At 44.9% G+C, this 23,161-nt stretch overlaps 1 protein-coding gene across 4 annotated transcripts in view; it reads left to right on the forward strand.

The window, feature by feature from the left end:
• Nucleotides 1-21,771, forward strand: part of LOC115389189 (inositol 1,4,5-trisphosphate receptor type 1-like) — an 83,600-nt gene extending 61,829 nt beyond the window's left edge. For all 4 annotated transcript variants that reach the window (XM_030092649.1, XM_030092650.1, XM_030092651.1 and 1 more), the window contains 10 exons: nucleotides 1,463-1,585; nucleotides 7,425-7,600; nucleotides 8,015-8,179; nucleotides 8,297-8,486; nucleotides 9,154-9,246; nucleotides 10,925-11,073; nucleotides 11,989-12,154; nucleotides 12,840-13,000; nucleotides 18,488-18,649; nucleotides 20,615-21,771. In XM_030092649.1, the coding sequence (XP_029948509.1) occupies nucleotides 1,463-1,585; nucleotides 7,425-7,600; nucleotides 8,015-8,179; nucleotides 8,297-8,486; nucleotides 9,154-9,246; nucleotides 10,925-11,073; nucleotides 11,989-12,154; nucleotides 12,840-13,000; nucleotides 18,488-18,649; nucleotides 20,615-20,701 (1,472 nt within the window). In that variant the 3' untranslated portion in view covers nucleotides 20,702-21,771. The remainder of the gene's footprint in view (nucleotides 1-1,462; nucleotides 1,586-7,424; nucleotides 7,601-8,014; nucleotides 8,180-8,296; nucleotides 8,487-9,153; nucleotides 9,247-10,924; nucleotides 11,074-11,988; nucleotides 12,155-12,839; nucleotides 13,001-18,487; nucleotides 18,650-20,614) is intronic.
• The last annotated feature ends 1,390 nt before the right edge of the window (nucleotides 21,772-23,161 follow it).

The following is a 23,161-nucleotide window of genomic DNA, read 5'->3' on the forward strand; positions in this document are numbered from 1 at the left end:
TGAATCACCGTCTGCTCATTCTGTTTACTTCACCTGAAAACGCCTGCGAGCGGCCACGGAGCGAATGTGACGGCAGTGAGAATGAGAGTGACCCTCAGCGGCTGACGTCGTCCCGTCCCTGTGACAGAGTGAATGATTGACACAGTGCGACGTTATGGTCTTCGTGAAATGTGACTTTGACGTGACTCTGTGTTATAAATACAAAGGAGGATGGAGAAGTTGAACTTTTATGGCTGGAGGTAACTGAAGCAGAGGGTGTCAAACATAAGGCCCGTGGATCAAAAGTGGCCTGCAAGAGGCTTAAATCTGGCCGATCTCCAAACCCCCGAGCTAATTGTAGAGAGTTTAAAGATTTTTCAACATTTTTTTTTTTTTTTTTTTGCGTAGCTGAACATTGGCTTTATGTTGAGATTATAGTCATTCAGATCATGAGGTTGCCGTTGCCGTTGCCCCACTGACTCCTTATCTGTCCGCTTGTTTGTTTTTCCTCTCCTGGTTGAGCAGCAAGCCGCGGCTTGTCTGCGGCCAGGTTTGAGGGAACTTGGCCCATCTGTAACGCGAAAAGCATGTGAAGATAAACGGCCTCTTTCCTTTGTGAATGAATCAGCGCGGCGTGAGGCCGCGCGCTGTTCCGCCGGCGTGAGGCACTTCGTCATCAATACAGTGACTTCTGCTGCCGAAAGTCCCCACCCGCAGTTCTTCTTTTCTAATGAATAGCTGGACTCAAAATAGCATTAACCATGACACTGATCTCCTGACCAACGTTTATGTAGGCCGTGTGCATCTGTGTGTGTGTGTGTATGTGTGTGTGTGAGCAAGGTCACGTGTAGTGCGCTCCTTAAAGTAGAAAACTGTTTGTGTAACATGCATGAATGACAACCGATTTTATTTAGTACAAAAGTTTTCCTCCTCATTTTACCCCTCATAGTGAACACTTCCTTCAGTTTTTGTCTCGTTATAATGCAAGTAAAACCACACAGAGGCATTCTGGGTTGTTTGGCTGTTTCACTCCGTATTTAGTAATTATATCAAAGGTACCGTTGATCCAAATTAAGAGATTCCTTTTTCTTCTATATCTATTAATAGCGTGGCAACGATTTACTAATGAGATTATCTGTTCAAAAATAGGCTTGAAAGATGTTTTCATGCCACAATTTTATAGCCGCTTTTGATTTTTATGTGTAGCAAATATTAGATGAACGAGATACAAAGTTCACAACTAATTTCTTTGTCTTCGCTTTGCGTGAAACTATCTAAATCTTTAATTTAGGGCGCAAAAAGCTGTGCCCGCAGCTAATTTTTGATGTGAAACAATGCCTTGCCATTGTGTGTTTTTATTTGTGCTCTAAAGCAAAGTGCACCATCGGCTCATATGTGTTTGCTCGGTTCACGTAGAGGAGTTTGCATGATGCTCTGCAGTGAAATGACCTGCGTTAATTTGCTCCAATGCACGTCTCTGCAGCCCAGCCCATACTGTACTGGTGCTCCAGGAACATGTCCTTCTGGAGCAGCATCTCCTTCAACCTGGCTGTGCTCATGAACCTGCTGGTGGCCTTCTTCTACCCTCTGGAGGGCGTCCGAGGAGGTCAGTCACCTTCGCTCCGCTGCCTTTGCCTGTACATGCTGTGTAAACAGAGCCTTACCGTGGCAATTAATTGTGATCGGTTCAGAAATTATGGAGCATAGAAGCAAAAACATGTGAAGGAGCTGCAGAAACATCAGTGACAAGAACAACACAGTCATACCGAAGCACTTTTACAGAGGGAAGAACAAACGATTCCACGTGAGCAAACAAAGGCAACAGAAAGGGAAACTTTTCACAGTCAGAAAAGGCTGCAGAACCAGGCTCGGCGGCGGTGGCTTTCTGCTCTTTGGTTTGTGGTTAAGACAAGGAAAAGAAAAGGACAGGGCCGAAAGCAACAAGCAAGCTAACACGTTGTCATCAGCAGGCAAGCTAATCCAGTGGCTGTAGATTTACAATGCAGAGCCTTCGAACCGTCAACCGCTACAGGACTGTCTGAGTTCAGCTCGGTTAATAACTTCATTTTTGGAGATTTATTTTTCTCAGAATGTGATATTTCACTTTCTTCTTGCTGTTCCACACTAGAAAAGATTTCTGCCGCGGTTTAGTAAAAACATGACAGCGGTTGAAACAGTGCAACTCTTGTAATCCAACATGTTCTTTCTTTGATCAACTCAGTTCTTGGAAGGACTTCATTGTAGCGGCACTGCTAGTGGCCAGTGTTTATCTGATGGATCAGATCCTCCTGAGGAGCTTCGGGAGATACACTTCCATACTTCCTTTAATACTGCATTCTGGGAAAACATGTTTGAGTTACATAACCTTCATGTTTTTGTTTATCCTGAAGATAATATATGCTCAGTCAAACATAACACAGTGTCTATTTTATCACAGGAAATAGAAATAAGAGCAGAAACACTGAAGCACTGAGGTGGAGGGTGGAGCAGGAGATGGTACGGACGGTGCACCGTCGGAAACGTGTATGGCATTAATGAATGCGAGTCAAATCCGGCTGTTTTTCTTTCAACTTTTTTTTAGGGTGTGTTATTTTTACAGTATGCTGTGACGCCGCGGTGCTTTATGTGCTCCTTTCAGGTGCAGCCAGGCGAAAAGAAACATGACTAATCTGAGTTTGTGTCGAATGACATTGTTCTGGACCACCTCCTTTGAACTTTGGAGTCGAGGACAATGCAGACTCACACGGGTTGACCCGGGATGAAAAAAAACTTCTCTCTGATAGGCCGATCAGAGGAGGGTTTTGTGTTGTTTCTGCATGTTTTCCCGCAGGTGAATTCACAGCAGCGCTCCCTTTAAACTGTAATCACAAGGCGAGAAAATTGGCAGAGGTACAGTGTGGGACGGTTCACGCCTCCTGTCTGGAAATGACACGGTCCCACTGAAATGAGAGAAACTTCTGTGACTTGAAGGCGAAAGCGGACAGGTGCAAGTGGAAATGTGCGTGTGTGTGTGGAATTGAAAATGCAAAAAGATGCTGTTGCACACTTTTATTGCACTCCTCTCTCGATTTGAGCCATTACAAGTTGCGGATACTACAGATAGTAGTAGAAGTAAAACGTATTTAATCCTACCCCCTTCTACAAGATTCAACAATCGAATTTTGTGCAAACATGTTTTCTCTATTCAACTGCTCATATTTAAGTTCAAACTAAATTAGTTTAAGACATTTAATGTCAGCAGAAACATCTCACCTGCTTAAAACCAGTTCAAAAATACGAAGAGTCGAACTGAAGTCTGTCCGCTGATGATCTGGAACGCTGCGTGTGTTGAAATATATTTGTAAAATGCTTGTGTTTCTTCGCATTAATTGAAAATGTGATGAGATCTGATCACCTCTCAGTGCGGCGCACGCTCACTGTGCAACAGGACATTTTAAAGACTTTCCTGTGACTGTGGTTTGGGTGTAGCTTCACACCTCCCTGACTACTGTGAGCCTCACCGCACGTAGAGGCGCTGTGAGAGTGTAATCCGAGCTCAAGGTTCGAATTGTAAGTGCAGCACTGCCACAAAAGACCAAGATGGATTTGTTCTTAATTAGGTCCTGACTTGTTTATCGATACTGCGCCTTTCTCTGAGCTCGACGCTGACACTGCTTTGCACGGCGTCAGATTTCTTGTCTCATTCTCACTCTGGTATGGGTTTGAGTGGCCCTCTCCTCCATATGTAACGCTTCAGGTAATTGGATGAGTGTTTGCATGCGTGTTTGTGTACGTGCGGACTGTAAATACCCCGAATCTCCGGCAGGAAATACAATACGACGCAGCAGCAGCAGCACAGGCTGCAGAGCCTGAGGCGCCGTTGAAAGTGACACCTATGCAGTAAAAGGCAAACGGCAAGAAGACTTTACGCTCACGTAACTCACAGCATTGCATCCTGAAATAAATGCGTGTCTCAGCTGGTGAAAAGAAGATCCCGGTTTATTTTTTTCTAGCTGATATACAGGTACAGGATATGAATGGATCAATGTTTTTAATAGACACTCACACCACAGGGTTTAAAGTCTGAAGCATGTTTGACGCCGTGGTGCCGCACATCCAGATGAAGCGCCATGAAGAAGAGCACGTGGGTGAAGTGGCTCGCTTCAGGAGTCGGGTGGGGATTCTGAGAAGGCCCCGTTTGGATCTGATTCAGAAAAGCTTTTTTTACACAGCCACCTGCTTCAGGCGGATCACTTTTAAGGTGCAGCAGCTGGCAAACCAGCGAGGCTGAAGAAGATGAGGTGGACTTAAAGGGTCCCAGTTCAGGGTTTTAGTTCCCTTTTTTTTTAAGTTTAAAACTACTATTGGTTGTGGTTCATGATAAATGTCAATAACTCATTGACTATAATATTTTACTTGATAGGGAGAAATATTCTAAAATTTCAGCATAGGCTGAGGCCAGGTTAGCTGTGTTCAGATGTGTCAAACATAAGGCCCGTGGGTCAAAACCGCCCCACAAGAGGCTTCAAACGGGCCAGCCATACCACCAAGCAAATGGTAAAAAAATCTAAGAAAACATGCAGCGCAAACACGACACAGCTGAGCTGAGATGTTGGCGATGAATTGATCAAACTCTCTCTGTTTTTTTGCAAACATATAGACATTTCCATCAGTCTGCATCTGACAAAGATGTCTGGAGCTTCCTGCCAGGGATTGGTCTATATATTTATGTTTTTAGCTTAGCAGCTGCATAGTGCGGTTTATTAATAGAACGAGTTATTTCGGTTTTTGTTATTATATAGTTTAAACATGAATTGGTGTCATCATGTGATGTGGAATGAAGACAAGATGGGGGTTTTTTTTTCCAGGCTCCCTTTTTTCCAGTCTCCTTTAATTTCCGCCTTCGGCTGCATGTCAAATGGCTGATTTGATTATCGGCTTTTGAAGTGGTGCGCTCAACACTGAAGTCACTTCTAATTGCTTGGGTCAAATGAAGTCCATGATTTGTATTATTGAACTCAAAGTTAATGGATTTATGGCGAGGTCTTCAGTGTTGTTCTCAATGTGTTGCTTTTTTTTTTTTATATGAAAAGTGTTAAACAAATAAAGTTTGACTTGTGGCGGAACAATCAAAGTTAATTCTGAGCTTTAGTAACTTTTGCAGTAACTTCTCAGCTTTGAACTTTAAAGCCAGAATGATTTACTTGAAATGTTTAATTGTGGCTGAATTCAAAGCGCTCACAAGCTCTGAGTATTAGTAAAAAATGACTGTTTTCTTGATTTTAAAAAAGCTGAATTAATTGCATACAGCATTCAGATCTGGGAGTTCAGCTTTCCTGCGTGGCGTACAGACACACTTGACCTCGTGGCCCACGTCACGTTAACCCCTGGTCAGCCTCTTCTTTCATGTAGCTGTAATGTGCAGATTTCAATCAAGAAAATCTGTGTGGTGTTGAGTCACAAGGTGTGAAGTATTACTACAAAGCCACTGATTTAGAGCGAAAAGTCTCAGTGATACCGGTTCCTCTGTAGCTGGAGATTCAGATAAGTAATCTACAGACCTTTGCATGTTTTGTTTTTTGTGGAGTTTCAGTTTTCTTTTCACTTACTCCTTTCCTTTTTTTTTTTTTGTTTTTTGCTCAGTCCTCCTTGAGGGCACTATTTGTCGGGGGATGTGAAAAGCCGCAGCCATTAAGGCCCCCATTGTTCCAGTGCAAAGAGAAGACGCACATTGTGATCCGCATAAACTTTCGATTGTTCTGTCCGGGGTCAAACGGCGAGGTCCCTTTTGTTTGAACTTCCTCGCAGCGGTGTGAAAAAGAAGGTTGTTTGCATAGTTTCACCAACTCGTGGTGATTTTCAGTGTCAAAGGTCCTCGGAGGGCTTGAGGGGTTCAGTTCAGGACGCACCGCTCACTGTCAGATCGGCTGATTGATGTTGACTTCAGACCGACGCCAGTCACCAGGTGGGGGAAAAAAACATCTTACGTTTCCACAAGTTGTGTAACGGTGAAAGATTGCATCTATGAACACACAGTCACCTCAGGATCCTGACTCCTGTCAGCTTCATTTGGTTACAAATCACATGTATCGCTGCGAGTCTGACTTGAAGACGCTGATGGGAAAATTGTATCAATCAGTGATTATTGGCAAAATGTAGGTAAATGGTTCACGTTGGGAAAACTCCTTGTTTAGAAATTGTTTAAGGAATAAATAATAATCTAATAATGATAATAGTTTAAGCTCATCAAACAATCATCAGTGTTAGACAAAGATGAACCAAGTAGACAGTTTTCACAATTGGTTGGTAGGTTTGTGTAGCTTTTTGCCCTAAAACATGAAATCATCGTTAAAAAACTGCATTTTGTGTTTACTTCGGTTATCTTTGTAAAATATGTAAATATTTGATGGTTATAAACATTTATTTAGGGGGGAAAAAGTGTTTTGTTTGGAACTTTTACCATTTGCTTGGTGGTTTTATTCGTCAGATTGGAGCCTGTGGCGGGCCAGTGTTGGTCCACAGGCCTTATGTTTGACACCCCTGGTTGGTTTGGATCAGGCGGCTGTGAGGATGGACGCACAGTTCAAATGTGTCCAGGAAGAAGACGGTGGAGCTGCGCCGCAGCCGCCCGTCCACAATGGCTTGGATCTGTAAAGCGAGGCGCCGTGGCGTAAAGGTCAGGCTTTCTCCCTCACGGCGGCGGAGCCGGGGAGATGAATGGTGCTAATCTGGAGGTGTGTGACGTCGAAGCCTCTGTATCTGGATTCGCCGCCAAGTGCGAGCACCCGGGCAGCCTGTTACGACGCGGCGCTTAGGTCCATCCCTGATGAATTTGGCTGGAGCCAAGTGTATTTTTAGCCAGCTGGAGGTTATGTAACAGGTACCTGTCATGTGATCTGCACACAGAGAGACGAGAAGGGGGGGGTGGGGGGGTGGGGGGGGTGGATGGAGGGGACACTGAGAGTGGTCTCCCTGCAAAATAAACTCTGACTTCCATTGAAACTTGCACGAGTTAAGGCGTTGCAGCTTTGTTTTTTGTTTTTTTGTTGTTGTTGTTTTTTTCATTCTGGTGAGGATCTGCTGGCACTGAGCTGCTGCATGGTGAGCTCATGATAATGCTTTGCTGACCTGCAGTGATGCAGCAGACGTAATAGTTAGGAGGCGGAGGGGCGGCGGTGTAGGACCACACACACACACACACACACACACACAGGCTGACTGGGTCCTGCACTAAATCAACATTCACAATGAGTAAATAAGGTCAGAGTCGACTTCTTCCAACGATGGGTCTGTTTCCTTAATGAGGATCTGCATTTCCAGAGAAGATGCAAATGCAGAAAATTAAACTCATGTACTGATTTCAAAGTTTGACAAATGCTAAGAAGGTGAACTGAAATGCCTGTTTTGATCAGAATGAGCGGAAAACCCCGGTGCAACAGCTCAGTGCCATGTCTCCTGGTCCTCAGGCACTCTGGAGCCCCATCTGTCTGCCCTGCTGTGGATAGCCATGCTGGTGTCTCTGGCCATCGTCATCGTCCTGCCCCAGCCTCACGGGATCCGGGCGCTCATCGCCTCCACCATCCTGCGCCTCATCTTCTCCGTAGGCTTAGAGCCCACGCTGCTCCTGCTGGGAGGCTTCAACGTAAGTGTGCAAAAAAAAAAAACTTACCAAGATAGAACATGCAGGATGCGCTTTGCTGCCCTGTAGATGATTCACTGGAATGTGTTTTGGCACAAGGCGCGGTCACATGCCAGCCATTAACCTAACCTTAACCCCACTCAGAGGAATAATGTGTGCACAGTGAGAGGGACAGAGCGGCTCCCAGTCCTGGAGCACAACAAAAAAAGCATTCAGCCACGAATTTGCAGTCAAGTGCACATGCAGACACGCCGATTCTTTGAGGCACGTAGCCGCCAAACAGAAATGTCGCCGGAGCGTTGATGCATGAGGCCGGGGGAGTTTCCAAGCTGCCCTCACAAGTCAGCCACGGCGCACTGATTTAACCGAAAGTATCTCCCCATGCTATTTTAACACCCTGTTTCCGTTGTCCTCCAGTTATGTAATAAGGTCATCTTCCTGATGAGCTTTGTCGGGAACCGGGGAACCTTCACCCGGGGATACAAAGCCATGATCATGGATGTGGAATTCCTCTACCACCTGCTCTACCTGATCATCTGCTCCCTGGGGGTCTTTGTCCACGTCTTCTTCTACAGCTTGCTAGTACGTGAGCGCACGCTCAAAACACATAATCCCTATAGAACTGACAACACTGCAAAATAAAATTCGTGTGTCAAGCCGGTCCCGTGCTCCAGCCTCTAACGCCGTTCCTCTCTGCAGCTCTTCGATCTGGTCTATCGAGAGGAGACCCTGCTGAACGTCATAAAAAGCGTCACCCGCAACGGGCGCTCCATCGTCCTGACGGCCGTGCTGGCTCTCATCCTCGTCTACCTCTTCTCTATCGTGGGATACATCTTCTTCAAAGACGACTTCATTCTGGCCGTCGACAGGATTCCCAACAAGACGCTCGGTAGGCAGGAACGCTGGTTTCCAGCCGTATCAGTGGAGGAGTTCATAATGCTGCTAACATTTACTACGTCCTCTGGATCAACGGAGAGCAAGAGCAGAATTTAAGTTTGGTAATAGTAGAGGAAGTGAAGAGATCTGAATGTGGCTGATAAAACCAGGGTGCAATCTGTGGGTGAGATGGCCACGCAAGACTGCAGAGTTATCGCTTTTTTTTTTCCGGTGGTTGGAATTCCCCTGTCACAGTGATTAAAACTGCTTCACCATCAGACTGGAAAAGCACATAAAATAGACAGATTTACATTTAAGTGAAGCAGAGCCTTCACCTCTCCGGCATCAGGAGGGAAAGTCTGCGTGCCGTGTGCTGCACGCCATGTGGCACATTTTATGAATTAATAAAATAAATCGTAGTCAACAGCTGATGCATCTCGCAGTGATGTGATTTTTTTTAATCTGATTTCCCTCACATTTCTGCCTGAAGTCTAACGCCACACACACACACTCCTCATCCTGCTTGTCTTCACACCTCTCCTTTTCTAAGTATATATTTTGGCTTGGTAATTTTTAATTAGCTTGACCTCCACTTTTTAATCTGTCGGAGATGTCGCCGTTATTATCCATTGTTGGAGAAATGCAGAGACGGTCGCATAATGTGTGGTGTTTCCCACCAGAGCATGGAGCCAGCATGGTCGGGGAGCTGTTCTCCGGAGGAGTCTGTCAGAAAGAAAATGGAGAAAACTGTTCGGCAGAGGCTGTGATGGATGGTGAGTTGACAGAAGGGAAAGGCAAACGTACGCGCGGCGGCGGGGTCGAAGGGTTCCTTTCAGTTTTTTTTTTTTTTTTTTTTGAAACCGCATGTTTGTGCATGCAGGGCTCTCAGCAGATTCTCTCACGTCCGTGTGCCACTTTAGTCTGTCTACGTGTGTGCGTGTGTGTGTGCGCGTGTGTGTGTGTGTGTTTGTGTGCGCACGCTCCTGTGCGAAGGTCTTTGCAGCTGCCTCGCTCTCCACGAGCGGACTCGTCCCACTGAGCAGCAGTTCTGTGCAGCCGGGTGGTCATGGGATTAAAACTGACTTGGCCAAGTGGGGGCTTCCAGAGAGCGGGGTGAAATGCCCAGAGGGGGGCGGCAGGGGGGTTAGGGGGACCGAGGATAAGACCCGAGGCCTGGGCACGGGGCTGAAAGGTCAGGGATTAATCACCGCCGGGTACAGGCAGGTCGATGGACCCGCTCAGATGATAATACGCTCCGGCAAACCAAGTGGCCTCCACGGGGGAAAAGCCACAACTGACGGATGAACACATGCAGCACCTTCAGATTGATCAGTCGACCATGTCGAATCCCCCGAGCCGCCCGGGGCCGACCTCGTCCCGGCTCACCCTCTTCATCATCACAGAAGAGGCCAATTATGGTCGTCTGGTGACTCGATTTATGCGCCAAAAGTTTGAGAAAAATCCCCAAACTGCTTGAACTCAAACAGGCTCCTAATGGGGCTGGTTTCATAAACCATGACTGAACAAATGTGAACGTTTGAAGTTTGGGTTTAACACATCTACAGGACATTAGATCGTAAATCTTGGTGCTTGGTCTTTTTAACAGGAAGCATTCAACCTAATCCATAAGTCAGTTGCTCAATCAAACTTTGTATACATACCTTGATTTACGCAGTCAAAGACATAAGGGAGGGAAACAACGATTGATTGAACTGGGTCAAATAAAACCAAGTAACTAAAACACCCTAAAAGGGACCAGTGAAAAAATAAGTCATAGAATACCACAAAAAGATGTAACGATTCAATGATGATTCACTTGAAATATCAGCTGGTTTTGTAAATGACCAACCAACCCAAAAGTAATATGGAAACCAGAAATAACTAGAATAACTAGAAAGAGCTAGATTTTATGTTTGCATATTCTTGAATTAATTGTTCCAGCTGTTTGAATCCTAAAAAACTTTGATGGCTCAGCAAACGGTTTAGTCCTTCAGCCAGTCATTCTCAATGACCTGACTTGACTCTGATATTCTTATTTTCTCCTGTTTCGTTCAACACAGAGCTGCTGCGATGGCTGAATTTCCCCTTGTGGCATGAATACAGTCTTGTGTTTTATTCTGTGTTACATATTCAGCGGCATTAAGAAAGACCTAAAGTGAACCGAGGCTCTCAGCGAATGAACGAGCATCCACTGAAACAAACCTCATTCTCAGAACTGTAACTGCATCGCTCTATAGCTGTGGTTTCACTGGAAGTAAATGTGAGTTTAAAGCCAAGAAAAGGTCATTTAGCAATGGGCTGGCCTTCAAGACTCTCATTGTGAGTAATACTGTAACACGTTTCTGTCTGAAATACATGTGGAGGGGACGGACATCTGTTGGTCCTGAGTCACCAGGAAACACGAGCAGACCGCCGGGATCCCACAGCTGACACATTTGTCCCCCTCCACAGCGGCGGTCGCCGTCCAGCCATCGGCAGTGGTGATCGAGGACAAGGAGCGAACGTGTGACTCGCTGCTCATGTGCATTGTCACAGTGTTGAGTCACGGCCTCAGGAGCGGAGGAGGCGTCGGGGACGTCCTGCGTAAACCATCGAAAGAGGTACAAAGAAGAAAAACGCAACGAGAGTTTAATGAATACAGTAGGACTGCAGAACACCCAGATTAAGAGCTTTTACGCTTTATTGAGGCCATGAAAGCATCAACTCTTTAATTCTCGCCGACTTTCTTGAGGTAACGTAACTTATTTGACCCAAAAAAGCAGAAAGCAGAGCGCCGCAGCGTGCACGGAGAAGCCGAGTGTGACTGAAATGTGTGCGCTGCAGAGGTCACGGAGGTTACGTGGAGGACTTTCATAACTCGAAGCATGCCAGAAAAAGCATTAATGGTGCTTATCCAGGATGAAGACAAGCTCGTACAGTAGTGCAACATGCTTTAGATCTGCGGCCTGACCCTCACAATGAGGCCGTGAGTCATGACCGCTTATATAAACTTCACTCGGCGCAACACTGACGTGAATTTGCTGCCCTCTTTTCAGCGAAACACGTTTGACAAGTGGATGTGTCACCTCTAATGCGTCCTCTTAGGGAAGCGGATATAAAAATGAATTCATGATTATTCATTTATCCCTTCATTCCTGTTAAAAGTTTTCCAGTCGCAAAAACAGACCCAGGAAACAGAGATGCCACGCAGGGTTATCTAACATGTTTCTAAATGTTTCTGTTGCTGTCCTCAGCTTCAAAATGCAGAATAATATGCATGTCATTGGGATTTTGTTAAAAGTTGGTGAGTCGTCTCTTCAATTTCAGTTTGAAACATGAACAAACAAGCAGGATTATGTGACTTGAGGTGGAGCAGTGTTCAATATCTACTAGCACCGTCTGACCGGTGGGATTACTGAGGCTCTTCCAACACCATGAAAGATGAGATTATGATAACAAAATGATTAAAGTTTGGCCTGGAAGTTGTGCGAGCCCTTCAGCTGAACCATCCTCGTTTGCCCCCGTTCCCTCGGCAGGAGCCCCTGTTCGCAGCCCGAGTCATCTACGACCTGCTCTTCTTCTTCATGGTCATCATCATCGTCCTCAACCTCATCTTCGGTGTCATCATCGACACCTTCGCCGACCTGAGAAGCGAGAAGCAGAAGAAAGAGGAAATCCTGAAGACGACGTGTTTTATTTGCGGTGAGGAAACGCGATAGAATACGCTGAATTTTCACCGTTCTCCAGGACTGTTTACACCTAACGCTCTTCCCCGTTCTGCTTACTCATCAGACCCGTACAGCTTTGAGTCACGACCTTTCACACATATTTTCATGCTTCATTATTATTTTTTTTTTTTTACATCAATCATCCCCCTTTCATAGAACTGAGAGCGACTGAGAAGCTGTCGATATCTAATCGGCTGCACCCATCAGCGGGCGCCGTCTTTCAGATGACGACGAATTCGAGAGAAGTGGAGTGAGCGGTCCGCTCGTGAGCGTGCGACTGCTGCCACGCAGCGTCACATCACATCATTTTTTTTTTTTAATCGGCCGTCAGTTGGAGCTGTTCTCGCTAAACTGAGAGTGATTCCTGTTTTTAGCCGGAGCGATGCGCGGTGCATGACTGAGACTTGCAACAACAAGCCATACGTGAACATTTTTAGCACGAGCCACTTCGGACGCGCTCGTCTGCAGATTCCCACATGACCCCATTTCCTCTTGGGGTTTTTTTGTTGTTTGTTTTTTTCCAGTCCGTCACCCTCCTCTAGGTCACAAGAACGGTTACGTCACCGTGCCAAGTCTGTTTCTTAACTCTTCCTAAGAAATCTGACTAACATCAAGTGTGTGTGTGTGTGTGTGTGTGTGTTGTTTTAATTGTTTTCTAGGCTTGGAAAGAGACAAGTTTGACAATAAGACCGTGACCTTTGAAGAACACATCAAAGTGGAGCACAACATGTGGCACTACTTGTTCTTTATTGTCCTGGTGAAGGTCAAAGACTCCACCGAGTACACCGGCCCCGAGAGCTACGTGGCTGAAATGATCCGGGTAAGGACGAGCCGCGTGCGCTTCTGCACGGAAACCGCTCAGACATCCCACACACGATCAGACGTCTCTCCTCCCAGGGGGCTTGGAGGTCAATTTAAAGTGTTACAAATGGGGAAAAGACATTTAAAAAGTTTTCATCAATACATAAATGTAGCAACAGTCGATGTCATCTTTGTTTAATCAAATTTGAGTCCATTTTACCAAAACATTTCAGTAAATCACTCGTTTTAATTGGTTAATTAAAGTTAAATCGCCTGTAAGTACTAAGAAACTTTCAAGTTCACTTTTTTTTTTGTGTCCACTTCCTTTTTGAACACACAGCCTTGTAATTGAGCAGCGGTACGAGCGAATATCACGTAGACGCATGCAGAAGCAGCGTGCAGCAGCCTGTCGGCTGCCGCTGTGGTCTTCACTGAGGTTAACCTTCACTCCGAGCGCCGTAGAAAGCGTGCCTTCACTCTTTAGTGTTACATGCACGGACGGCTGAACACAACCGATTATTGTAACCTGTTTTTTTTTTTTTTTTTTTTTTGAGTGTGTGTGTGTGTGTCCTGCACGAGCGACACGCGCTTTGTTTTCTACACCATTTACCCCCCAGAGTCTGTGTTATGCAATCCCTGCCTCCGTGACCTTGAATCTGTCCAAAGCGTTGCCACGTCAGTCGGCTCTGTGACGGGAGAATCGGCGTTCAGACGGCGCGCCGCCGACGGCATGAAATGCGTTAATCCTGCGATGCAGCACGCGGCGTTTAAATCACTCAGCAGATGCCTGTAAAGAGGGGAGAAAAGCAGGGTTGTGATTTCTCATGTTGACTGACGCATGCCGTGAAAACGAGGGTGAGGATTCGTGTGTGTTACTGCAGGGCTGTCGGAACGTGAACCACAGGAAGACCAGACGAAAAGAATTACAAAGAAACCCTCGGCTTTTTAACGGTTTGTCAGGGCGATTCTGTAAAAACATGCGCGCAAAAAAGTTTCCACCACAAAATATCTTGCTGTTAAGAGATTTTAGTTGTTTTCTGCACTAATTGCAATAAAACTGAAATTTTTGAGAGCTTAAAGTTTAAATTTAGAGGCTGATCTGGTGCTTTTTTACCAGTCCGGCCCACTCAGGGTGAAACTGAGCGGTATGTGGCCCCTGAGCTAAAATCTAAATTATCCTTTTATTTTCCCAGGTGAGATGTTTGTGTTAGACGCTGCAAAGCGGCAGCGGCGCTTCAGCAGGGTCGTGCTGCTGGTCGATGCCGCAACACATCCTGGCTTTTCATGTCACATGATGATTCAACGGGGTGCCGTCTCTGCAGATACATGGCCCCGAGAACTGAAAGGAGAAGGATTGTTTTGATGGTTGCATCATATTGAGTGCCTGAGCGCCGTCACAGGAGCGTTTCAACTGTCAAAGGAAAGCCCCTTCTTCTGAAGTGGCCGCTTCACTGACGCACTTGTGCTGCTTTCAATTTCTGACACAGTTTCTCTTCGGAGACGTCAGCCTCGCTGCCTGTTCCTCCTTGATCTGCTCCTCTTTCAGTCTTGTGAGGAACCACCTGATGTGGGATTAGCGCCCCTCCCCCCACCCTCTCCAATTAACCTTGCACCCCACTGAGCCTAACTGAATTTGTCAAATGTGCTTTCTGACCAGCAGGTTTAAGTTTTTTTTTTTTTTTTTTTCTTAAAGACCCCATGACCCAGCAGCTGACCCAGAGCCAGACGAGAGCAGTCTGGACGTCACGCTTTTTATAGCAGGCAAAATTCAATGTGACGATTTGGTGAAATCGGCGACAACTAAACCACTTTGCTGATATGACTCCTTTAAATCATGAAGAAGATCACACTTCTGTCGTTTCATAATGTTATCTGTGTTCTCATATGATAATATTACTCCAGTTTCCGAGACACAGTTCAGAAAGCGCTCTGCAGCCCGTGATAATCTTTGAACAGATGTGATTTAAATTTTTGTCTATTTTAATACTTCAGTTTATTTCATGATCTTTACCGCCGTGATTCAGTACCATTAATTTATTAGTCTGAAAGTCTTACCGGGCTCCAGAGCAAGCTTCTTGTATCCATCGAGGTCTGGTATTAGTATCTTCCACTCATTCTGACACCGCACTTTTCAATATTAAGGAAACACGATCTGTTAGATATTTAGCTTCCTCATAGACACACAACTCTAATTATGACTGTCATGTCGAGAAAAGCACATGCTGAATCCTTTCTTTTTGAATGTTCGTGTATATCTGTACGTCGGTGTAAATATAGATGGCTTCCTCTATTTGGCTCAGATATTTGTGGGAAAAACACAAAACTGCTTGCAGATAGAATCAGTTTCAGATTATTTCTTGTTGAAAGGAGGTTCAGGTTGAAGATTTCAAAAATCTTAAGCAGTTTACTTTTGGATTTGTAAACTGCATTTATGTGCAATTTGACGGCAGGGGCAGGTTATAAAGGAAGCATCCTGCAAGCGCTTCCGGTAACAATACACACTTTTAATGAGTGTCTTTGTTGAGGAAAAATGCTAAATGATGATGGCAGTTTTCTAGATCACACACAGTTGACGCACAAGTAATTCGCTAAGCCTTTTTTATTTTTGGTTTTGTTTCATCTTTAGCTTTATCTCGAAACTCTCCTCTTACTATAAATGATGTGAAGCTGATTGTTGGGCTGTGTGCTGGATCTGCTTGATGCTTGGAACACGTGGGGGAAGCAGCAGGACAGAAGGGGGTGTACATGTCAGAGCAACTCCGACAATGACTGGGACTGACGTCAATGGTGGAGGGCTCTGGGTGAAATGTCACATCTCGGGTACAGGAGACGACGGCGCTCGGTTCACACTCTTTGCCCTAATTCTGACGGCGATGGCCGCCTCTGCTCCTCCGGCGGGTTCGAGGCGTCCGCAGTCGCTCGGCGCTCACAGCGCCAGACTCGCACCCGCCCCGGGCCCGATTTCCTCAGCCCGGGCTGTTTTTATCCGTTTATTAGCATGTGTGTAGAGAGGGTGGGCCGCCGGCTCGTCAGGTGGCTTTGTGGCATGACGGAGACGTTTTCTGTTGCTGTTTTAACCACACGGCTTCCTGTTTCTCACTCGCGACCCGTGCGGTTTTAATAATGAAAAATGTACTTCCGTCATTTCCACTGAAGCGGCGTGTCGCTTTGAGGCCGTCCGTGCGTTTCTCAGTTTACTGGAAGTGCTTTCACTTGTAAACACTTGGGGGTGGAAAAAGAGCTGTCAAGTGTGTGTGTGTGAGCGAGCAGACCACTGTTATGCCTCGTTTTGTTGTTCTTTAAATGGTGCAGGTGGAAAAACACACTAATCATTTTCTTCAAAGTCTCACGTTTTAATTTTTTTCTGTTTAAAGTGCAAAGTAAATAAGTGAATCAGCTCTTCAGTGATGAATGTTTGCACACATCTCACACTTTTTGAATATTGAAAACCGAAATTTAAAGAGGAATTCAGTAGATGGAGCACAGGAGGAGGAGGAGGAGGTGGAGCTGTGTTCAGGGACACTAATACTCGCTGTGGTTTTGTTTTATGGGGGTGAACAAAGTAAACACAGCCTTTGCGTTCAGGAAGTCGTCTCCTTCCTCTCAGAATGAGTGTGTGCCGCTCGTTTTCTTAGTGTTGTGTGATTCCCCCTCGGGCTGCCTGTCCAACCCGGGGCTGGTTTGTGGTACATATGGCCACTTCACCCCCCCCCCCCACACACACACACACACACACACACACACACACACACACACACACACACACACACAATCTCCAAATAGACCACTGAAACCTCGGGACTTTTCTCGACCCATTTCTTTGGCACAGAGCCGTCTCCAGCCTGCAAATACAGCACTTCTTTTTCCTTTTTTTTTTTCTTTTCTTTTTTCATTCATGCAGCGCCGGGGCGGTCAGTCCTGCTGACTGAGGCCACATGACAGTGACACGAATGTGTGTTAATGAAGCTTTAAACTCGTTCACATGACTCCGGCTCCTTTTCGGAGGGCGAACAATAACGGAGGCATGTGGTCGTCGAGTGCCAAAGGAGACAGAGGCATGAAGGAATGTGACCGGGTGACCCTCAGACGTGTGGAGCTCAGCCGCCGCCGAGGCCACTCACGTCTCCCTGCTCCTGCTTCCTCCTCACGTTATTCTCAAATACTTTCTATTTTTTTGCTTTGCTTTTTAACATTTCACAGCTGATTTTTTTTTTTTTTTTTGATGCCTGTGATTAATGAAGTTACCAAAATGCAAAAAAAGAATGACAAGTTTTTCTAATAGTGATCATTTCTTATAGAAACTCTCAATATCAGGTTTTGATAAATGAAAATTAAGTGAAATATTATCGAACCGCTTCATTTTGAAGCATTTTAAAATTGCCCACGAGTAATTGACATCTTCGTATTATAACTAAAAAGCAAATAAAGTTTAATTCATACTGATTTCAGTTTTGAATTTTTATTTAATTATTTTTATTCATGACCGAATCAATGATCAGAAACTTTAAAAAAACACTTAAAGTTTAGATCATTGTCAATTCATTGTAACCTGAAAAAATGTATGTGCCAACAGGAGTCTGAGGCGTTTAGTCAAGATTTATTTTTCTTCATAAACTCCAATAAATCCAATCCAGTGATGACTAATAGGTTCCGGTGGCTGAACAGTTAAACCATAAACAGCCATTACGTTTGCATATCTGTCGGTTTTTAGCGGTTGAAAAGCTGCAGAATTCACTCCCCAGATATGAAAGAAGTGACGGGACGGACGCGTCAACAGACTCGTGAGCCAGCTGTCGTGTCAAAGCTCTCATTCATGATACTCCACACTCTCTGCTTTTCAGAAACCGTCGCGGCTCCGGTCGATATTAGGGTAAAGAAAGTTAAAACAACTTCCTTCCATAACCCCAACGGCCTTCTCTTCAGAGAAACATTGAATCAGTAGACTGAATGTGAAAGATCTGCTGGCTGCGGGGAATCGTGAGCTCAGCATCGGCGCCGCATGGTGTCTCAGGTCTCTGTGGCAGCGTTCGAAAGCAGAGGCTTTGTCTCAGATCATCCAATCACAGCACCCCTCTTGGTTTGCAGATGTTTTCTCCAGCGGTCCGGTTTGTGTGTGTGTGTGTGTGTGTGTGTGACTGTATGTGTGTGTGTGCGTGCGCACTCAGGCGAGGCGTGACTAAAACACATCGCTGATAAGTAAGCGGCCCGTCATGGCTGCCATGTGATTGTGATGTGGAAAGTCCCATCGTGATTCGCTTGATTGCACAGTGAGAGCGAACTTCGAATCAGCAGAGAGGCAGAGCGGAGGTGACAGACACGCATTAAAACACCGACTGGGTTCCATGTTCTTACATCTAAAGCAACCGATTCGACGATTGACTTTCACAATGAGAACGCTCTGCTTTTAAAAAAAATATCCCCACCGCCCACTCGCGAGGTGACTAACGGAATCCGTCCCGATGGAATGCACCGGCCCTAACCGTGCCGCTCGCCCTCTGCCCACCAGGACCACAACCTGGACTGGTTCCCACGCATGCGGGCCATGTCGCTGGTGAGCAGCGACGCCGACGGCGAGCAGAACGAGATCAGGAGCCTGCAGGAGAAGCTGGAGTCCACCATGAAGCTGGTGTCCAACCTGTCGGGCCAGCTGACCGAGCTGAAGGAGCAGGTGAGGCCCCGGAGGGGCGGGGCCGAGCGGGGAGGGCACCACACCTCAGGGAGGGGAATTAAACCATGGTTAACCCCCCCCCCCCACTGCTGCCCTTCAAATGCAGAAGTTTCTGAACGAGTCATAGATCATAACAAACTGTGATTTTATCCTCATCACTGCACTGCTGACCTTATTTGGCCACCGCTGCGTCTCTTCCTGTCCGTTCTGAACTGGTCACCACCAAACCTTGGCACAGACGACGCTCCTATAGGATTCCCTCCCGTTTGCTTTTCTTTTTTTTTTTTTTTTTTTTTTCTAAGGGTAGCAGTGAAAAAGTCACAGTGGAGTTCTCAGTGCCACAGCTCAGAGTTTAGTGTTTCAGGCTGTGATTAAACATGGCTTCCCTCGAATAAACAGGTCCTAGTGAGTCTGGGGAGCCAGACGGTCGATGGAGAGAAGATAGGCATCTTGTGCAAGAATTGATTCCGCTGATGCTGCATATGAAGATAAATAAAGCTCCTGTTGCACAACCAGATGCAATCTACTGTTGCTAGTAAACACAATTGTAAAAATGTGTCTATCCTTGAAATGAGAACTATCTGTGAGGAAGTGAATGTTTTCCGAGACATTTTGACCCAGACAGGGGGAAATGATTATTGTGTTGCTAAAAGTGTTGAAGGGCACAGTAAACACTAGTTCAGCCATTTGAGCTTTAATTTGTTTTGTTTTTTTTTTCAGGTTTGAGCGCCTTTAGTTATTTCAGCTGCTTTAGCCAGTATAGGTAGATATAGAACCTTTTTAAATTAAAATGGAAATACTCGCCATTGTTAATGTTTATAGCATATTGTTCTCTGCTTCATTGAGAAAATAATAAAAAATTGCCGTTTTTAGCATTTCTGCCATTTCCATGTAAACAGACATCATTTTCAAAACGTCGCTGCATAAAAGCAAAATGTTTTGGAGCAGAGAAACTCAAAGACCATGTGATTTCTCTGGCACTTCATCTGAAAGGGGCCTGAGATATTTTATCTCCTTGAACTTTTTTTTTTAGCAATTTTTGAAAATTACTTTTTAGTTGTTTCAGTTCTATATTAGCTATAGAACATGTCATTTAGGTGTTTTGTAGATGTTTGAGCCATTCAGCTCTATTTTAAACATTAGATTCTTGGAGACACTTCAGCTTCATTAGCTTTCTTTAACATTTCAGACATTTCAGTTCTTTTTGTTATTATTAGATTTTCAGCTTTAACATATTGGCTTTTTTTCAAAACCATTTTAACGTGTTTAGCCCTTTAACCTTTTTTTTTTTACTGTTTAGGTCCTTCAGTCATTTAACAGTTTTAGAAGTTTGATCTTTTTTTAAGCCTCATTTGGACATCAAAGAGCATGAAAAGATCCTTTAGCTGAACTTCCTTTAATCCCCAATCATTCAGAGAAGATTGATCATGGATCACAAACTAGATGCCTCCAGTCGTTTGGATCAGTGAAAATTGGCCGAATCACATGGCTTAAAGGAAAAACAAAAAAAGAAAAGTGACGGCGATCTGCTGGTGACGGAGGTTCTCACCAGTCCACCTGATTTGTCTGGCTGATATTCTCATCCCACACGTTTATCTCTACGCAGTTATTTCTCCTGGAACAGTCATTTTGAGACCACCTCGTCCTCTCGCTTTGAGCGCTGCTGTATTTCGGCCTGAAAATCTCGACTTCAGCGCTCATTAAAGTGACTTCTGAGCAGTCGAACCCTCTCCTCACACAAAGGTTGCCGCCCGTGTTATGACTCATGTGCTCTGCTTGATCTCTGTAATTTCTCGCGGCCGGGTTTCAGTATCAGTTGTTTGTTTTGTGCGTCAAAAGACGGAGCGCCGCCGACGGCGCTCCGGCAGAAGGAGCGCGGCCGAGTCGCCGCTGGTTTAGAAACCGGGCGAGGAACGAGTCGGAGTAACTTTTGTCTCTCCCCCCCCCCCGCCCCGTCCTCTTCAGATGACGGAGCAGAGGAAGCAGAAGCAGCGGATCGGCCTGCTGGGACACCCTCAGCACATGAACGTCAACCCGCAGCAGCCCGCCTAGAAAGGTCAGCCGACGCCGCGCCCCCGCCCGCCCGCCCGCCCGCCCAGGTCGCACTCTGTAACTAGGACCACGCCGAGTGTGAGCGTAAGTTAGAACGGTAGGGAAAACACTCTGTAACATATGTAGTCAGAGGTAAGGCCACGTGTAGCTCCCCTCCTCCCTCCTCGCTTCAGTCCAGCTGGAAATGGTGCCAAATGAACTGGACTCCTTTGGACTCCCGGCCTTTTGACTGGTGGAACTTGAAACACAATGAAGCTGACTGGACAGCAGGAATCAGCCCCTTTTGTTGTTATTGTTGTTGTTGTTGTTGTTTTTTTATGTTTTCTATACTTCTGGCATAACGAGCAGTATTACAAGTCTTCTCTTCTGAATGTCGTGCAATATATTAACTTGAATATGCAACCTCACCGGTGCGTGGATTTAAGTTCATCAGTTGTCTTATTTTGGAGCGTTTCCATCTCCTCCTCACTGGGTCAAGTAGGGAGTGGCCGTCTGTCCGTAAAACAAGAATAGGAGTAATTTAATAAGCTGGCCTTCTACATTTTACTTTTCTTCTTGAATTTCTCAACGAACCTGTATATTTCTTGAGTGCCCTCAGCACTCAGTAGAGATAGTATATTGTGTGAGAGCAATATAAAGAGATGTAATATCTCAGCGCTAACTGATTTTACTGATAAATTTGCTTTTAGTTTAGATTTCCTGCCGTCCGTCACAGTGCCGGTCATGCATTACAATTTGCTCAGGAGTTGTTACTTTTATTGTAATAGACACCTCTAGAAGTCTTTGTTTTTTTCAAAAACGGATTCCTCTTGTGCCTGTTATGGTTTGTTTTTTGTTTTTGTTTTTTTGTCCTTAACTTATTCCTGTTTGCTGCTTGTGCAGAGTTTCTTTTACTTTTATGCTTACTACAAACCGTAAATGAATCATTTGGTTTTTTTTTTTGTACATAAAGTTTGTTGCTTTCCTTTGCTTTTGTATAGAAGGATGAATGTTAAGATTACATAATCTTAAGAACTGTCAATTTGTATATTAAATACAGTTATTTATTAAAATTTATGGGATTATCCTTTCTGCTGTGCACTCTGTCTTCTTTGTTACACATGACTAGAAATGTATTTATACATGTTGGTCCACTATCACACATCCAACTGATGTAGAGATGTCACTAAAAGTAGCAAATTATTTAGTTCATTTAAAAAATATATTTGAAAGCAATTACAAATGGGGGGGGGGGAAAGAAAATGTTTATTAGGTGTGTGAGAGAGTATATTGTGAGATCGTTGTGTGTGTGACATTGCAATAATTATAATCTAATAATACATCTCATCCCAATTGTACATTATAGCATATTTAAATGGGAGGAAACACAGATGTGTGTAAATCAATGAATAGAATGATAATACATGTTATATTTCATCTAAAGAAATAAAGGTTACACAGTGCACAATTTGACAGCAGCTCGTTAAAAAATAGCCCAGATGTTCTTCATGGGTTCATCTAAATCTGTTCATCTTCATGGCTTTTAGCCCAGAATCTATTTTTGCGTGCTGGAAACCAGACCCTATTGTGTGAAACCAGAACATGGCTGCTGTACTCATGGAATGTGTGTAATTGAGGGCATTTAAAATGGTCCATATCCTCTTTAATCAGGGGCTTTCCTGAAAGTCTGCAAAGCGACCGTTCCTGAAGCTCGCCTCACATGAGTTCACACCAGTGTGACTGTCGTACAGTGGAATTTAATTAGCAACATGAAGGCCATACGGTCCGGCCAGAGCGTACAGGAGGAGGTTACGATAAACTCCAGGGGGGCCAGGGGGAAGCCTTTTCCCACCACCATTTTTTGAGAAGAAATCATGATGGCTAAAACTCCTTATTTTATCTCTTCAGCTCTTCTGAAATGCTGCTATTATACATGTACACCAAACCCATACTGCAGTCCTTCACCCATTCATTCTTTCCCACATACGGACAATAACGGTTTCCTCGAGTGTCATGACTCCCAGTCCAGTTTCTCCTGGGACTTGGTAGTTTTACAACTGACAGTCACCCGTAATATCTCTCTAATGCCGTCATCTTCCATAAGTCTGTGTACTCGGCATCGTTAATGTTTATAGCTATTGTTCTCTCTGTGTGTGCGTGTGTATGTGTGTGTTTTATTGCACAAACAGCAGTATCGACCAGTGACTCGGTATGAATGGTACATCATTGTCAGCATGTCTGTTGTTTCAGGAGGCAAATTAAGTTGCTTGTGCATATTATGAATTGTTTTTGTTTTTTTTCCCCCATGGGCATTAATCATTACATCTTATAATTAAAAAAAAAGAAAAAATAATAACAAAAACAGGACCCTTGGGTGGGATTGTTCTTCAGTGATATTTTTTGTCCTGACAGAAAGCATGAAGCCAAAGAGAATGGCTGCAGAGTTGGTGTCACATGCATATATCTTCTGACTTTTTCTAA

This window comes from Salarias fasciatus, chromosome 5 (assembly GCF_902148845.1).
Source record: "Salarias fasciatus chromosome 5, fSalaFa1.1, whole genome shotgun sequence".
In the NCBI taxonomy this organism is placed as follows: Eukaryota; Metazoa; Chordata; class Actinopteri; order Blenniiformes; family Blenniidae; genus Salarias; species Salarias fasciatus.